General features: G+C 48.3%; 1 protein-coding gene across 1 annotated transcript in view; it reads left to right on the forward strand.

Moving 5' to 3' along the window:
- Window positions 1-2,385: 2,385 nt before the first annotated feature.
- The window catches only part of wdr7 (WD repeat domain 7), a gene marked incomplete at both ends in the record, with an annotated part of 172,749 nt that continues 158,501 nt past the window's right edge, over window positions 2,386-16,633 (forward strand). The window contains 13 exons of the mRNA XM_080528470.1: window positions 2,386-2,465; window positions 3,431-3,602; window positions 4,087-4,193; window positions 4,654-4,732; window positions 5,959-6,133; window positions 6,824-6,900; window positions 7,091-7,210; window positions 7,978-8,123; window positions 8,562-8,664; window positions 9,139-9,252; window positions 12,033-12,180; window positions 13,394-13,642; window positions 13,841-14,061. Coding sequence (XP_080384596.1) covers window positions 2,386-2,465; window positions 3,431-3,602; window positions 4,087-4,193; window positions 4,654-4,732; window positions 5,959-6,133; window positions 6,824-6,900; window positions 7,091-7,210; window positions 7,978-8,123; window positions 8,562-8,664; window positions 9,139-9,252; window positions 12,033-12,180; window positions 13,394-13,642; window positions 13,841-14,061 — 1,791 coding nt within the window. The remainder of the gene's footprint in view (window positions 2,466-3,430; window positions 3,603-4,086; window positions 4,194-4,653; window positions 4,733-5,958; window positions 6,134-6,823; window positions 6,901-7,090; window positions 7,211-7,977; window positions 8,124-8,561; window positions 8,665-9,138; window positions 9,253-12,032; window positions 12,181-13,393; window positions 13,643-13,840; window positions 14,062-16,633) is intronic.

Raw genomic sequence — 16,633 nt, forward strand, 5'->3', positions numbered from 1 at the left:
AAATAAAAGTCCTAGATTTTGCACCATAAATATTTAAGAACGTAACTCCATTAAACAATGGAATAAAGCAGAGAGGGAATAAAGGCTTGATTTATAAAGCATTTTTTTGTGGCCACAACAAACATGTCTGACAGTTGAAGACGTTTGTATTTACGGCAATAATATCCACTCACGGCAAGACGTCCTGAGCGCTCGTCGTGTAATCAGCTGACCAGAGAGGATCTGCAGAGGGTCATAAACAAGACCTAGTAGAATCGTGTTGACCTCCACGGATAGATACTTTAATCGAAAACGTTTCCAAAACAAGGACATGTTCATATAGAGTCGGTTGCCGGTAAGTGTCGTCCCTTATTCTGATCAATAGGACCATTATTATTGCCGTATGCTAACCTATTTGCTAACCCGGAAGCTGCGACATTGCAGGTGCTTTAATGTTCTCGTCGCTAGCTAGCCTGCTAACAAGGTTGTCAGCTGTGTGTCAATATTGAAAAACACACACGGCATGATATTCAACACACCGCATTTGTATATTATGGATGGTGTTCCACGTGTTGCCTGTTGTCTGTGTTTGTCAACGCTCTAGAGAGCCAGTTCACCTGTCAGTCAACCAGCCCACACCAGCAGGCTGTCATTCATACGGTCGGCGTTAGCTGTGGCTAGCTAACGAGGCTAGATCAGAGGCTTGATCTGTGATGTTTCCTTTGCTTAAACAGAAGCTAATGACGAACACTTTGAATTGAATGCGATCGATAGCAATGGTTAATGGAATCAAGACATGTTATCAGTCACGACACACATGGCTGTCAGTCAGTCATGCAAGCAGAGTGTTTCAGTTCTTCAATGATCTTTTGCTCGGGGTCAGCTGATTTACACCCCCACCACAGCTCAAGACATTGTCTTGCTGATTAAAGAAATCAGCTGCCAGGATATGGCAGGCACACACACGATTCACGATTTCCTCTCGTCTTGGCTCGCTGCAGCCTAAACAAGTGGGCGTTTCCAAAGCTTGGCTTGGCATCAACCAGCCTCTGGATGTACGTTGCCACTGCTGCCCAAGCTGCCAGTTGGCATACAGAGATAAAGTCTGCATAGGCTACCTGACACTGGCTTGTCTCTTCAACTTATACTCAAGTTGTCCTTCTCAAGACTTGTTACAAGCTGTTAATTCACAATCGATGTAAACTGAAAGCTGCACCAGCACCAAGTTTGTGCATGCAGACTTGGAATGGTGTTAGTGATATTGTGGTTTGTCAAAATGCCTATGTAGCACTACCAAATAAACACACCAAAGGCCGTCGAAACGATTGTCATCTTGAACTATGAAGACAATATGTTAATATTATTATACAATACATAGCCTATCAGGGCCTCCTCAGAGCTCAAACACGTAAAAGGACAGATATGTATAAGTAAGTAGCCGTGAGAACTAATGGTCCTTGAACCTAATGGCCCATAGGAGCAGGAGCCTATCTCCTGTTTCAGTAGTGCGAGACGGCTTGACCCCCTGGACATGACGCTTGCAGGGTCTTACCCACAATCCAACTCTTAATGCTGAGGCGGAGGCATCGGGTACCATTGCAAACATGTTTTTATAGTCTTTGGTATGACTCGGCCAGGGATCGAACTCATGACCTGACCTCCCAATCTCAGGGCAGACACTCTATAACCGCAAGGCCACTGAGCTGGTAGAGATATGTATAATGGCAATTAATAATATCAGTTGCAAGCTGTCATCAGTCATCCTTGTTCACTCATTGTTGGCTTCAGAATAATAATCATAGGCTATACGGTAATAATTGTTTTATTGCCATGCAATCAACTTGTCCGTTAAGTGTTGGAATTTGGTATTTTATGCTCTAGGCAAGGGGTCTGCCATAGACGGCGACCCTGGAGCAATTACAGGTTCAGTGCCTTGCTCAAGGACACCTCGACACATGGCCAGCCGGGGTTCGAACCTCCGAGCTGCCGGCCTTGCGATCATTAGACGCCGGCTCTTCCCCCTGAGCAACAGCCGCCCTGAAGCTGCACTACAATGTGCTTATTATGTCATTTCAACACTTTGGAGGGCAAATAAAAACCTCTTCAAGTGTGAGACAAAACCAATCATCTCAAACAAACAGTCATCCACCAAGATGCATTAAGTGTTTTTATACACTGACTGACTCATTGCACTTTTTTTACGTAGTTACACAGTAACACCCCCTCAGGCTCACTGACAGATTTGGTCTACTGTTTTGGCTTGTGTACATTTATTCTCCTGTCAGCCTTTGGAGAGATTGGGACACAGTCTGGACTGTGAGCAGGGGGGTTTCGGAGCTACAGTTAGAGGCTAGCTGTTTTTACTGGATTTCTGTTGGGAGTGTGTGAACTGCCATGGTATCCAAGATGAAGCTGGTGCACATTGTGAAGATGAAAGTGATGTTTTGCAGGCTGAGATGTACTCTGAAAAGGCATGAGCATTTAAGGTAGCTACTGTGTCGCTGGATGGTGCTGCGAGTGCTATAGTTTCATGCTTTTACAAATTGTAAACATATTGTTATTATTAACATTATTATTATGTTATAGCATGTTTGTGGACTAGGCTATGTGTTAGTCTCTCACAGTATAGGCGCAAATAGACCTGTAGTAAATAACCTCCGCCAGCTGTATGGTAACTGGCTCCGCAACATCATGATCTTGACACGTTTGTGTGCTAACTATCAGGTACTGTAGACATTTGGACATGGTTCGTTATATTTCTCACAGTTATAGATTCATATGTTCTCCAAGCTCCGTATGACTAATGCATAAGACCTGCTACTGGGCAGAAATCAATCGGTGGAAGATTACATAAAACACACATAATACAGTTGGGAATTTGACTTTGTTTTGAAATGGGTGGGAAGGCTCCATCATTGTTGTTGCATCTGCATCTTTTCAATCGCCTTCAAATAACACAAGTTGTTATGAAAGGGGAGTAGCTAAGAGCCTATGTGACAGTTGGGAGAAATTAGACTCAGGCCTCTCTAATACTTTGACATTTTACAAATAGTCTGTGACAGACAGTGGAGATTGAGAACCTAATAGATTTAAGAAGGCCTACTTGGTTTGAGTTGCTGAATTGCTGAATGAATCTTAGTATGTTCTTTTCTCCTCCCAATCCTCCATGGCTATCTCGATACCTCCTTTCTACCAACGCAAACCTAGTTTTAGTTCTGGGCTGGTGATGGTGCTGGTTCGCAGTTGGTTCAACTTGCGAACCTTCTAAGAACTGGTTTGCTTTTCCACGAACTAGAAAGTCACGTCATTATGTCATAATGTATACGTCTCCGCTTTCCCAATTATGCGCCAACTTACTTGACTGCATCGCATCTTTACCAGTCTCACCCTTTCTCTCTCCCCCTCTCTCACACTCCCTCCCTCCCTCCCTTACTCCCTCCCACTCCCTCAGTTCAAGAGAGAACATGTCAGGAAATAGCCTGGTTCTGCCCATCGTGCTGTGGGGCCGCACCGCACCCACACACTGCATCTCCAGCCTGCTGGTGATGGACGACCTGGCCACCATCATCACGGGCTGCCATGACGGGCAGATCTGCATCTGGGACATGACCTCTGACCTGGAGGTAAGTCCAGGGGGCCCCTGGGCCGAACAGGGGGACGTAACGGGGGAGAGGCTCTCAGTGTGGTCAAACAAAGACCTGTGGCATCGTTGGTTCAGCTTCAGTATAGCCCTACATGTTGTTTAGACATCAAGGGCATTTTACTCAAGAATTGTTTTTTAGAATACTGCCTATATATTTCAACAAATATTTTGAGTGAATACCATTTTAATCTCAGAGTGTGGGGGTTCAGAAAGGGGAAGTAGTACCATGAAGTGGTGCCATCATGTGTTCCGATTCGACTGTCCGTTCGTCATCTGACATGTTCAAGAACGGCCCACCAGCAGACCCTAGTCTATCAATGACCAAGACCAATGTCTTATGTTAGCCTTGCTCAGTAGGGTCTCCTGTTGTATCTTGGAAGTTAACTTCCCAGTCAGTCCCCTGCAGGGCTGGTTGTCTTCTTTCCTCAGTGTGACTCTCCTGTCCTGTCCTGTCCTGTCCTCAGATCAGTCCCAGAGCCATGCTGTTTGGTCACACAGCCTCCATCACATGCTTGGCTAAAGCCAGCGCCTGCAGTGACAAGCTGTACATCGTCAGCGCCTCAGAGAGTGGGTGAGTAGAGTCCAGTCGGCGGTTCTGACGACACCCCCACACCACAGCTCTGCAGAGACAGGAAGGGGGGAGGGTGTGATATTTTAGTGGACGTGACTAAAAGATGTAGCTAACAATTGTAAATTCCAAAACAAGATTCAAGTTCATTAATAAACATAATCGCATGGCAAGTATGAAATAAGATGTCTTTTCCAAAACACAATTGAGGACCACTGAGGAACAAAACAAAAAAAAACTCTTAAATATAAACTTAAACATAATGCATATTATTATATTATTATTAATGGTGTTCGTAGCTAGCTACATCGAGGGGATCCACACTAAGCCTGCAAGGATGTACGTGTCTTGTTTTGTACCCAGGTGGTATTATCAGGATATTTCTCTCAGGAGCGTCGGTAGGTCGTTTAAACTTCCCACTGTAGAAAGACACCGTAGCCTAATGTACTGTGTCTGTGTGCAGTGAGATGTGTTTGTGGGACGTCAACGACGGGCGCTGTATCGAGTTCACGAAGCTGGCCTGCGCCCACACAGGGATCCAGGTAATAGTTCCTCTCTCCTCTCTCACAGTCGGATGGCGGCCCATGGTTTATGTGTCTCTGACTGGCAGCATCTCTCAAACTGTAGGCCCCACAAAGCGTACCTGTATCTGGTGTCCCTGGCCTCTCCCCTTCACTACACGTTGTGTAATTCCGTGTCTGGCTGGCATTTGTCCCACGCCCTCCTTTGTCTACTCCTGTACGGACGCCAGTCTCTGTTTCATTGGCATCTGTCCTGTGCCCCCCCCTGTGTCTTTTCCCTGGCACGTATCCTGTACCCTCTCTGTGCCTCCCGTGTCCCCTAAACTGCCATCTGTCCTATCCCCTAACTGGCGTCTGTCCTGTGTCCCCTAAGTGCCATCTGTCCTGTCCCCTAAACTGCCATCTGTCCTATCCCCTAACTGGCGTCTGTCCTGTGTCCCCTAAGTGCCATCTGTCCTGTGTCCCCTAACTGGCGTCTGTCCTGTGTCCCCTAAGTGCCATCTGTCCTGTGTCCCCTAACTGGCGTCTGTCCCGCGTCTCCTAACTGGCACCTGTCCTGTGTCCCCTAAGTGCCATCTGTCCTGTGTCCCCTAACTGGCGTCTGTCCTGCGTCTCCTAACTGGCACCTGTCCTGTGTCCCCCTGTGTCTTTTCTCTGGCGCGTATCCTGTACCTTCTCTGTGTCTCCTGTGTCTTCAGTACCGTGTCCCCTAACTGCCATCTGTCCTGTGTCCCCTGTGTCCTCCCTATCCTCTAACTGCCATCTGTCCTGTGTCCCCTATGTCCTCCCTATCCTCTAACTGCCAACTGTCCTGTGTCCCCTTATTGCCATCTGTCCCCTAACTGCCATCTGTCCTGTGTCCCCTGTGTCCTCTAACTGGTGTCTGTCCTCTATCCTCTAACTGGCATCTGTCCTCTGTCCCCGGTGTCCTCTCACTGGTATGTGTCCTCTCACTGGTGTGTGTCCTCTCACTGGTGTGTGTCCTCTAACCAGTGTGTGTCCTCTAACCGGTATGTGTCCTCTCACTGGTATGTGTCCTCTCACTGGTATGTGTCCTCTCACTGGTATGTGTCCTCTCACTGGTATGTGTCCTCTCACCGGTATGTGTCCTCTCACTGGTATGTGTCCTCTCACTGGTATGTGTCCTCTCACTGGTATGTGTCCTCTCACTGGTGTGTGTCCTCTAACTGGCGTCCTGTGTCCTCTGATGGTGTGTGTCCTCTAACCGGTGTCCTGTGTCCGGCCAGTTCTACCAGTTCACCATCGGGACGCAGCGCGAGGGCCGCCTCCTGTGTAACGGCCATTACCCAGAGATCCTAGTGGTGGACGCCACCAGCCTGGAGGTGCTCTACTCCCTGGTCTCCAAGATCTCCCCCGACTGGATCAGCTCCATGAGCATCATCCGCTCCCATCGTACCCAAGGTCAGCCAGGCCACGCCCCCTTGTCACTTTCTCCGATACCTAAGGGCCGGGTTCACACCGCGGACATCAACCTCAGCAGCGCGTGTGCGTTTCGTTTCGGCGCCCCGATGTTAACGGGTTAGAGCAGCCGCGGAGCTTGCGTGAGATGCGTGTCTCACGCCGGCTGCCGCGACACGCCATCTAGAGATTCGGACTCGCGTACTATTTCTTCCGCGTGCCGCGCGCACAAAGGCAAAACTCATGTACAAAACTCATGTACAACGATAGAGCTGGCAGTAGCAGCTCCGCGGTTAGAGCCGCAGCAAAAACGCTGCCAGTATGGAAGCCGCAAGCGTGAGAGCCGCAGCAGTTCCGCCACACACACACACACACGCGCTGCTGAGGTACAGTTTTCGGGTGTGATCCAAACGAAAGCTCCATTAGCCGTCCCGGGACTCATCTGTGTTGACGGTCGCTAACTTTGCCTCAGCTATCAGTTAGTCAATGATGACTGACGGCCATGACGGTTGGTCACCACGGTCTCTGAACTCTCTGCCCTGAGGCTGCCAGCGGGCCAGTACCGACCCGCAACTAGAATGTGTCGCGCTCACAAGAGGTTCTTTGGGAACTGTTATCGACAGATGTGAAAATCGCTACTTGAACAAAATGGTGACATATTGATTGATCGTGTGTGTGTGGGTGTGTTTACAGAGGACACAGTGGTTGCTGTGTCAGTCACTGGGATACTGAAAGTGTGGATCATCACAGCTGACGTCAGCAGGATGCAGGTACTGTAACACACACCGCGCTGAAAATGACAATCATGAAGCACTGTAATCCAATCTTGGCAAAGTGTACGATAATAACTGTGTGTGTGTGACTAGTATTGTGTGTCTCTCTCTCTCTCTCTCTCTCTCTCTCTCTCTCTCTCTCTCTCTCTCTCTCTCTCTCTCTCTCTCTCTCTCTCTCTCTCTCCAGGACATGGACCCAGTGTTTGAGGAGGAGTCCAAGCCCATCTACTGCCAGGGCTGTCAGAGCATCTCCTTCTGCACCTTCACACAGCTGTCCCTGCTGGTGGTCTGCTCCAAGTACTGGAGGGTGAGCCCATCATACTTACTGGTGGATAACATACACTTAGAAATGGATCTATGGTGTTGGATGGCAACAATCCCTAGTCCTGCCTCTTACAAGTATTGACTACACTCTAAAAGGTCTAAAACAAATTGGTTTGTTGTAGATGACGAGATCATGAAACGTGAAAGCACCCATCAGAGAATTCTCTATGCTCATCTGTGTGTGTGTGTGTGTCTGTGTCTCTCTGTCTCTCTCTCTCTCTCTCTCTCTCTCTCTGTCCGTCTCTGTCTCTCTCTCTCTCTCTCTCTCTTTTTCTGTCTCTCTCTGTCTGTCTGTCTCTCTCTCTCTCTGTCTCTCTCTCTGTCTCTCTCTCTCTCTCTCTCTGTTTCTCTCTGTCTGTCTCTGTCTCTCTCTCTCTCTCTCTCTCTGTTTCTCTCTCTCTCTCTGTCTCTCTCTCTCTCTCTGTCTCTCTCTCTCTCTCTGTCCCTGTCTCTGTCTCTGTCTCTCTCTCTCTCTCTGTCTCTGTCTCTGTCTCTGTCTCTGTCTCTCTCTCTCTCTCTCTCTCTCTTTTTCTGTCTCTCTCTGTCTCTCTCTCTCTCTCTCTCTGTTTCTCTCTCTCTCTCTGTCTCTCTCTCTCTCTCTGTCTCTCTCTCTCTGTCTCTCTCTCTCTGTTTCTCTCTGTCTGTCTCTGTCTCTCTCTCTCTCTCTCTCTGTTTCTCTCTCTCTCTCTGTCTCTCTCTCTCTGTCTCTCTCTCTCTCTCTGTCTCTGTCCCTGTCTCTGTCTCTCTCAGGTGTTTGATGCCAGCGACTTCTCGCTGCTGTGCTCGGTGCCTAATGAGAACGACCAGGCGTGGACAGGAGGGGACTTCATCGCGGCGGACCGGGTCATCATCTGGACGGAGGACGGCTGCAGCTACATCTACAAGTTGCCTGCCAGGTCAGCACTCACCACCTGGAGTACACAGTCAGATCTGGGGTTTTTGGTTGCCGTTTTTTTAAGAGAGACAAAGAGGGAGTGAGAGAAAGAGAGTGGCGAGGGAAAGAACAGTACAGTTATACAGTTAAAGAAATACAATCTTAGAATCCATCTCCCTCTTTTTGTCTATAATCTATCATTTGCTGTAGATGTATTAGGGCTATTTTGTGTATTTAAAGTTGTCAAGTAGTTCTTTAGAGTTGCTGTAGTAGTTCTAGTTTATGTATTTATCTAGTTGATTGCTGTGATGCTTATATATATATATATATATATATATATATTATCATATTTTATTTTGCTCCATTGTGCCTTACTGAACAAGCCCCAGGCTGACCTGCCGTCTGTCTGCCTGACTGTCTGATTGTCTCTGTTTCTTTGTGTCTGTCTCTCTGTCCTCAGCTGCCTCCCCGCCAGCGAACACTTCCGCAGTGATGTGGGCAAGACCACCGAGGGCTCCATCCCCCCTCTGGTGTACAGCATCGCCGACCGCACCGACAAGCAGGTCACTCCCCCCCTCCCTCTCCTCCCTCCATCTCTCCATCCAACATACCTCTATCACACACTATGATGTTTCAGTTGGCGGGAGAGAGCTAACTATTCTAGAGAGAAAGAGAAAGGAGATCTGTTTTAGACAACCGCCACTCGTTTAAATTGAACATGGCACATTGAAAGATGCTCTCCAAGAGGTAGAGGATGAGCCCAGCCAGTAGAAGTCCTTTAGATAACCTCAGTCTAACATTGTTAGCCAATGTTGTTGTTTTGTCTTCATGGTGTATTTTGTACTTTGTGGATTTGATTTTAGGATGTTAGTCTTTGTGTATGTTATATTAATTTTGCTGTTTGTGCCTTCTCGTTGTTTTTGTTACTTTTTGTTTTCTTTTTTGCTCTCTGTCTGCTGTTGCCCCTCCCCCCTCCACTATGCCCACCACACCACACCCCCGGCCCACCCCGTGTTGATCGGAACGGTCGTCCTCAGATTGAGGAGGTTGGCGAGGGGGGAGACATGGTGGTGTGTCTCCCTGCCAGCGGGTGCAACCTGGAGCTCTACACCCCAGAGCTGCTATACCACCTGCGGCCTCTAGAGGCACCAGTAAGCTCCAGCAGGAGAGAGGCACACACTCTGGCCCACAGGGGGAGCTCTCACTGTGAACCATCCTCTCAGCTGTTCAGATACAGGGGGATCAGCACATCAGCACAGAGAGACACTCACACTGTTTACCAAATGATGCAGTGATTCGATCTTTATAATAATTTTTGTTGTTGTTAAGTTATTGTTATACTTTTTTTAAACAAATGATATCTCCACATGCATGCAGATAAATTGTCTTGGAGATACAAACCAAACACTTCTGGCTGGTTTGGAAGATTAGACTTTTTTTCTTTTACAATGAAACTGGAGACCGAAACTCCTTGTCATTGTCAACTGTCAAATTCTGAGACAACGCATGCCTCACTTAATACTAGCCAATCAAAGTCAAATCAACAGTGTTGAAGTGTCTCCCAAAGCCCCTGTAGCAAGCTGAACAGTGATTGGATGCGTTGAGAGCAGCCTGCCGTGCGTGTACCTCTACGTTGCTGTCTGTCTGATGGCCAGCTCCCTCAACTCACCTGAGCTCACCTGGGCTCACCTGGGCCTACCTGGTTCCATGCTCCTCCCACTAAAACAATACAAACAGTCTCCAAACCATCCTCCCCCTCATCTGTCTTCATATGGTGAAGATGCATGCAAAGTCCCCAAGCTGCTTTTTAGTGGATATTGCCTCACGTGACTTATAGACAGATAATTATATATATATAAAGATACAGTAGTGACTTGAACAATATATATTTCATTTGATATTTGACACACATTGAAACCAAATATTGGCAGAATGAAACAGCCACTGTTCAGCAATGTTGAACGTCTTATGATATCAATATCTGTCCCAGTCCAAAACCTTTTGCCAATATTTCCACATTAGTTGGAAGACAAAAACAACAACTGAACAACAATATGTTTGAAAACGAGTTATTGTCATACAAGCCAATGAGTTGTTCTCCTTGGAGGATTTGACCAGTGGAAGACGTATGGAAGCTGTGTCTTTAGAGTGTTGCTTCTCACTCTTCCCTCCTCTCTATTGGCTCTCTGACTAAGCACTCCAGCGTCTTTGTCTCTTGGAGTGTGTCTTAAGACCAGTGTGTCTTTTTCTTCCCGTTCACTTTTCACAGACACATAGTTTTGGGTTCTTGAGTTTCAAACCATGTGTTTTGTGTGTTCTCTGTGAGTTGTGTGTGTGTGTGTGTGTGTGTGTTAGTCAAACATTGAGTAGACTGGAAACAGCAGGGGAAAAAAGCTCTTTGGTGGCACTTTGCATTGACCCTGTGGCCTCCCAGGATGCTCAGAAAATCTGAACTTTGACCTCTCCTACTAGATCCTATGACACAGCAGATACTGCAAGTTGCTGCTTCATTAGACTCTCCATGCTTAGACCCCTCCATGTAGTCCATCAATCTACACGTGACATAAACATGTCCCCTAACTCAGGTTTGACAGAGCGGTGGTGAAGCTCTCCTGTTGGACCCCAGTTTATTTATTTATTTTTTACTCAGGCAATGATAAAGGTGGGTTTTCCTCCTCTTGTGACAAGTGGGCCATGACCTCCATTTTGTTTTCTTTATTAGTTAGTGCTTATTGACTCAAGCTTTCTCTGAGCATGATCTATCTCATATCAGACCTGTGGCCACAGTCTCCATTACAGCACCAAGGATCCGGTTCCCATCCCATCACTCACGCACACTGTTGCCGTGACAATCACATTAGTATCTCTGCATTTCCTGGAAACTGGGTCGTTACCAGGTTGTTTGTGTGTGCCTTGTCTCTATTTTGCAAGAACACAATTATGGAGAGTAAATTGCTCACATACATGATCAAAGGTCTGAAAAGGTCAGGTGGAGGAGTATGACGGACTGGTAACTATGTATAACTAAGTATATATTGATATAACTATGTATATATTGATAATCAGTCTGGGTAGATTTGTGGCAAACAAAAACCAGATACCAGTTTCAGAATTCCTCATTTCTACACGGCACCACCACTCTTTTACAAACCTGAGGTATAGCTGGTTCCTATCAGAGTGATCCAGTGCCTTGCTGCCAACACAACTCAGTTAAGGGTCATTTTATGATGGTTGATCGTTTGCATGTACTGTTAGTAACTTTGTAAGCAGTTGAGCTAGCAGCTAGCGGTTACGGCTTGACGTTAATGGCACTATGCAGAATGATTGTAATTATGCTAAGATGCTAACAGCACCTCCCATTAGCATGAGATATTGTCCACCGCAAGCTTGTTGAATAGAGCAGACATAAGCTGTTGTAGTGTTGTTAGATCCCTGGTAAGAACGAGGTTATGCTGCCCCGCTTCCATTCTCACCATTACTCCCTGAGACTATAGGACAAGTCTAGGACTAGTTCGTTTGTAAACAGTATAGTAGCGTCACATGATATTAATTATAATATGAAATTCATATATAGTATTACCAGAGCCATTTTAACATAGGATGATAGTCGTTCCTGTATTCTCCATCAGGGTTGGGGTCCATTTTGAATTGTGATCCACTCAATACTATAAGTGAATTCAATTAATCAGTCAATCATCAATCAATGAATGAAATTCATGAATTTAGAAATAATCCCAAAAAAAAACAGTGGGCTGATTTTCTATTCACATTGAATCTCAATTCACCAGTCACACTGAGTGAATCCAAATTCAAAAAGACCCCATCCCTGTTCCCCCTGCGGTGCTCTGCTGTGTTGTAGCTATAGATGTGTGTCCTTCCATAGGTGTGTGTGTATGTGTGTGAGTGTGACGTGTTATGGTGTGTGTTCCAGCTGCTCATCTGTCCCCCGGTGACGCGTTTCTTCTACGGCCGCCGTGAGCCCTTCCATAAGCTGCTGGTGCAGGGAGACTCAGCTGGCCGCCTGTCCCTCTGGAGCATCCCCGACGCCTCGCCTCTGCAGCCCCTCTCCTCCACCGCAGGTAGGCCCACGGGACCGGACTGGGCTAGACTGGACTAGACTGGACTAGACTGGACTAGACTGGACTATAGACTAGACTATAGACTGAGGATAGACTGGACTATAGACTGGGCTAGACTGGACTATAGACTGGACTATAGACTGGGCTAGACTGGACTATAGACTGGACTATAGACTAGACTGGACTGGGCTAGACTGGACTAGAATAGACTGGACTGGACTAGACCGTGCTAATCGTCTAGACTAGACTGGGCTAGACTGGACTTGAATAGACTAGACCGGATTACTAGACTAGACTAGACCGGACAAGACTGGACTAGACCTGGCTACTGGACTAGACTAGCCCCGGGCTAGACTGGACTGGAATGGACTGGACTGTACTGGGCTAGACTATACCGGGCTACTGGACTAGACTGGACTGGACTGGACTGCAATAGACTAGACTAGACTGGACTAGACTAGACTAGACTGGACTAGACTAGACTTGATGGACTAGACTATACTGGACTAGACTATACTGGGCTAGACTAGACTAGACTAGACCGGACTAGACCAGGCTACTGGACTAGACTGGACTAGACTGGACTGGACTGGACTGTACTGGACTGGAATAGACTAGACTAGTCTGGACTAGAATAGACCCGTGATGTTGGTTAACATTGACTGTAGATTCGCTCCCTTTGTTTGGTCTGGACATTGACTGGGTGTGTCCACTAGATGGAGCAATAGTGTCAAATCTCACCAACTTCAACACCTGTGGTGACAATGTCAGTGAGATTTTTGATGCATCTGACGCCATCTAGTGGTCAACGCTGGTCAATCCCTTCTCGAGAGCAGAACATCAGTATTTACATTTCAAACTGAGACAGAATCCTGAGGTGATATACTCCTCGTCACTCTGATACTATAGATAATAGATAAACTGTATGTTAGGGTGAATTTTAGGGTGTAATGTGTGGTTGTCATTTGTCTGTTTTTAACTTTCTATTGTATTGAACGGTTATTGTATGTTGTGTTGCCCTTACCTGCAAGACAAATTGCTCTCTGGGATGAAAAAAGATGAACTTGACTTGAACTACTATTAGGGTATTGTCTATCAGAGAAAATAATGTTCATAAAATCAAAAAAAAAAACTTTTCAGTAGCAACATCAGTATTTGGGTCCTGCAGGTCATCGGTCTGTCTGTCTCTCCCCCCATCCCCCCCCCCCCTCAGAGCTCCAGGTGTCCTCCACTGTCAGCCTCCAGGAGGCCTTTGACAAGCTGGCTCCCCTGTCTGCGGGCATCATTGACCAGCTGAGTGTGGCGCCTGGCTCTGAGGAGCCCATCAAGGTGACGGCCAGCGTGTACATCCCCTCCCAGGGCAGACTGGTGTGCGGGCGGGAGGACGGCAGCATCGTGCTGGTGCCCGCCACCCAGACCGCCATCGTCCAGCTGCTGCAGGGGGAGCACATGCTGCGTAGAGGTGAGGAAGGACAGATGGAGGCATAGCAGTTGATTTGTTGATATTAACCAGTTTTCTTTCAATAATTAGAAATGCATACATGGAATGTTCATTATTGTCTTCTTACTAATCATTTAATGTTGTGTGTGTGTGTGTGTGTGTGTCTCTGTCTGTCTGTCTGTCTGTCTGTCTGTGTCTCTATTTCTCTCTCCCCCCCAGGCTGGCCTCCCCATCGTACCCTGAGGGGACATCGTAACAAAGTGACGTGCCTGCTGTACCCTCACCAGGTGTCCCCGCGCTACGACCAGCGCTCGCTGGTGTCGGGCGGCGTGGACTTCTCGGTCATCGTGTGGGACATCTTCACCGGCGAGATGAAGCACATCTTCTGCGTGCATGGAGGAGAGATCACCCAGCTGCTGGTGCCCCCAGAGAACTGCAGTGTGAGTTGGTCCGCAGAACACACACCGCTCTTCCACATTCACTGTGTCCACACACACCGTCTCCATGTTCACTACATCATCCACACCCTCTCTTCCACACACATTCCCGTCATCCATCTATGTTGGATTCACTGGGGTTCAACTTGACCAAACGTTCTGATTTGAAATCAACCAGTGGAAAAAGACTCCTGCATTCTCTATCCATTTGGAAATGCCGTCCCGACTTTTCCGAGGTAACGTGACCGCGTTCAGTGATGTCCGATGTTAGGAAATGTCCGGGAAAGTCGTACATTCCTCCTCCTCCTCCTCCTCCTCCTCCTCCTCCTCCTCCTCCACACCCACTCAGCACCAGCGACCGTAAAACGGGTGAGCTGAGCCTGTCAGTCAGCAGAGGGGGGGGGGGGGGGGCGGGGCCTCTGAGTGCTAATTGATTGTCACCCTGCCCTGTGATCTCAACCAGCTTCCTTCAGTCAAACCCCTCCTCTCCCTCCCTCCTTCCCCTCCTCCCCCTCCCTCCCTCCTGTGTGATTGACAGGGGAGATATTGGTGTCCATTACTGCCGTACGCTCCCAACTGTAAATAAGAGCAGGCCTGAGAATTACCTTCCTGCTTAATGACCTGCTTAGTTATGCGGCTGCTTTATAGCATGTCGATAGTTGTACTTAAGGAGCGGGGGCATTTAATTGATACGTGAGAGAGAGAGAGAGAGAGACAGGATGAGAGAGAGAGAGAGAGAGAACGAGTGTGGCCTTCCTTTCCTTCTCAGGCCTGGTGGGATCTATAATTCCTGTTGTAGCTTAAGTGCACCTGTGTCTGTTGTTGGTTGGGCTCTCTCCCCTCCTTCTTCTTCTTCTTCTTCTCCTCCTTCTTCTCCTTCCCTCATCCTCAATTTCTTTTTTCCTTCTTTTCCTATTTTCTCATCTTCCTCTTTTCCTTCTATTCCTTCTCCTCCTCCTCCCCCCCCCCCCCCCCCCACTGCTTTCCTTCCCTCACCCTCCTCCTTTTTTCCTTTTACTCCTCTTCCGCTTTTCCTCCTCCATTTCGTCCCGTCCCCCTTCCCCTCCTCCTGCTGCTCCCCCCCCCCGCTCCTCCCCCTGTCCTCCTCCTTCTCCTCTTTAGCACATCCTGGCTGATTGGATCATAAACCTCCCTATGTCCTGAGCAGAGAGCCTCTCTCTGGAGCGTGCAGCTGCCTGACAGCACTGTTAAACGCTCCCTGTATTTCACCCCACACACAGAGATACACCCCCCCCCCCTCCCCCATCTATCTACCTGCCCATACCTCTCTGTACTCTCGCAGTCCGGCCAGGAAGGCTTCATCTGTTTTGTGGGTAGATTTGAGATTTTTAATTAGTTTTGAGGTTTTTGGAGGGATGTTGATCTTGTACTAGTTGTGACATGAGGGATGCTGGGGCGGACCCAGCGCGCGCGCGGGGGGGGGGGTAGGTTACCCAGGGCTCAACAGAAGTGGTGGAGTTGTTTTAGAGCCGGTCCATCTGGAGTTTAGCTGAGCGTGAAGCCGGGAGCGTCCCAATGAGAGATACTGTGCTCCCGCCTGCTTTGAGTTAAAAGAGGAAGTCGGGGGAACCTAATCAGGCTCTAGACGGGGGGTGTATGGGTGTGTCGGTGTGTCAGAGGGTGTGTTTTTGCTCCCTGCCGGGGTGTGTTGGCAGGTTCTGGTCAGGTAGCGGTGGCGGAGCGTTGGCTCCAGCTGGATGCTGGTCCAGAGCCCTGGCCCCTGTCGTACACCGCGCTGGAGGGGAGGCTTAATTGCCCCCCTGCTGCTGCAGAGGCACAGGTGTGTGTGTGTGTGTGTGTGTGTGTGTGTGTGAGTGAGTGAGTGTGAGACAGTGATGCGTCCTTGCACGCCTGACAGGCCCCTCACCCCTCCTCTCTACCTCCCCCTCACTCCCCCCCTCCTCCCCCCCTCCTGTCTCATGGTCAAGGTTTCCTATGGTACTACATCAACACTTAAGAACATTGCCTGTCAGCGCGCATCGCCACTTAAATTTAGTCTCCTTTCAGTTCTTCCTCGCCCCCACCTGTCTACCTGACAGACACATGGAATTATTGTATTTATTTTTGAGGGGGATATTTACCGTCCTGCGGCCCATCATGCCTCTCTTTTTTTCTCTTCTCTTCTTCTTTCTTTCCTTTCTTTTCTTCTTCTCGTGTGTGTGTGTGTGTGTATAATAAGCCTTGAGAACGGTTGTGTTTCTGACTGGGGCCAGGCTGTATTTCATGGCATTGTGCCGGAGGTGGAGAAGGCGGGGGTGTGCGGCTCCGGCCCCCCCATCCCTCTTCCTGTCTGAGACAGGGGGACGGCGTCTCAGTGATTTACTCCAGCGAGGCCCTTGGCAGCCTCCTCATCAGCCCACCAACTGTTAAATGCTGCAGCCGCCGCAACCAAGAAAAGAAATAAAATTGTTCACTTGTCACAAGTTTTTCTCCCTGGCAACCCGACTGCACAGAAACTTCGGACATTAGGGGTTGTGTGTGTGTGTGTGTGTGTGTGTGTGTGTGTGTGTGTGTGTGTCTGTGTCTGTGTCTGTGTGTGTGTGTGTGTGTGTGT

The sequence above is a fragment of the Nansenia antarctica genome (assembly GCF_963989245.1).
Source record: "Nansenia antarctica genome assembly, chromosome: 4".
NCBI lineage: Eukaryota > Metazoa > Chordata > Actinopteri > Argentiniformes > Microstomatidae > Nansenia > Nansenia antarctica.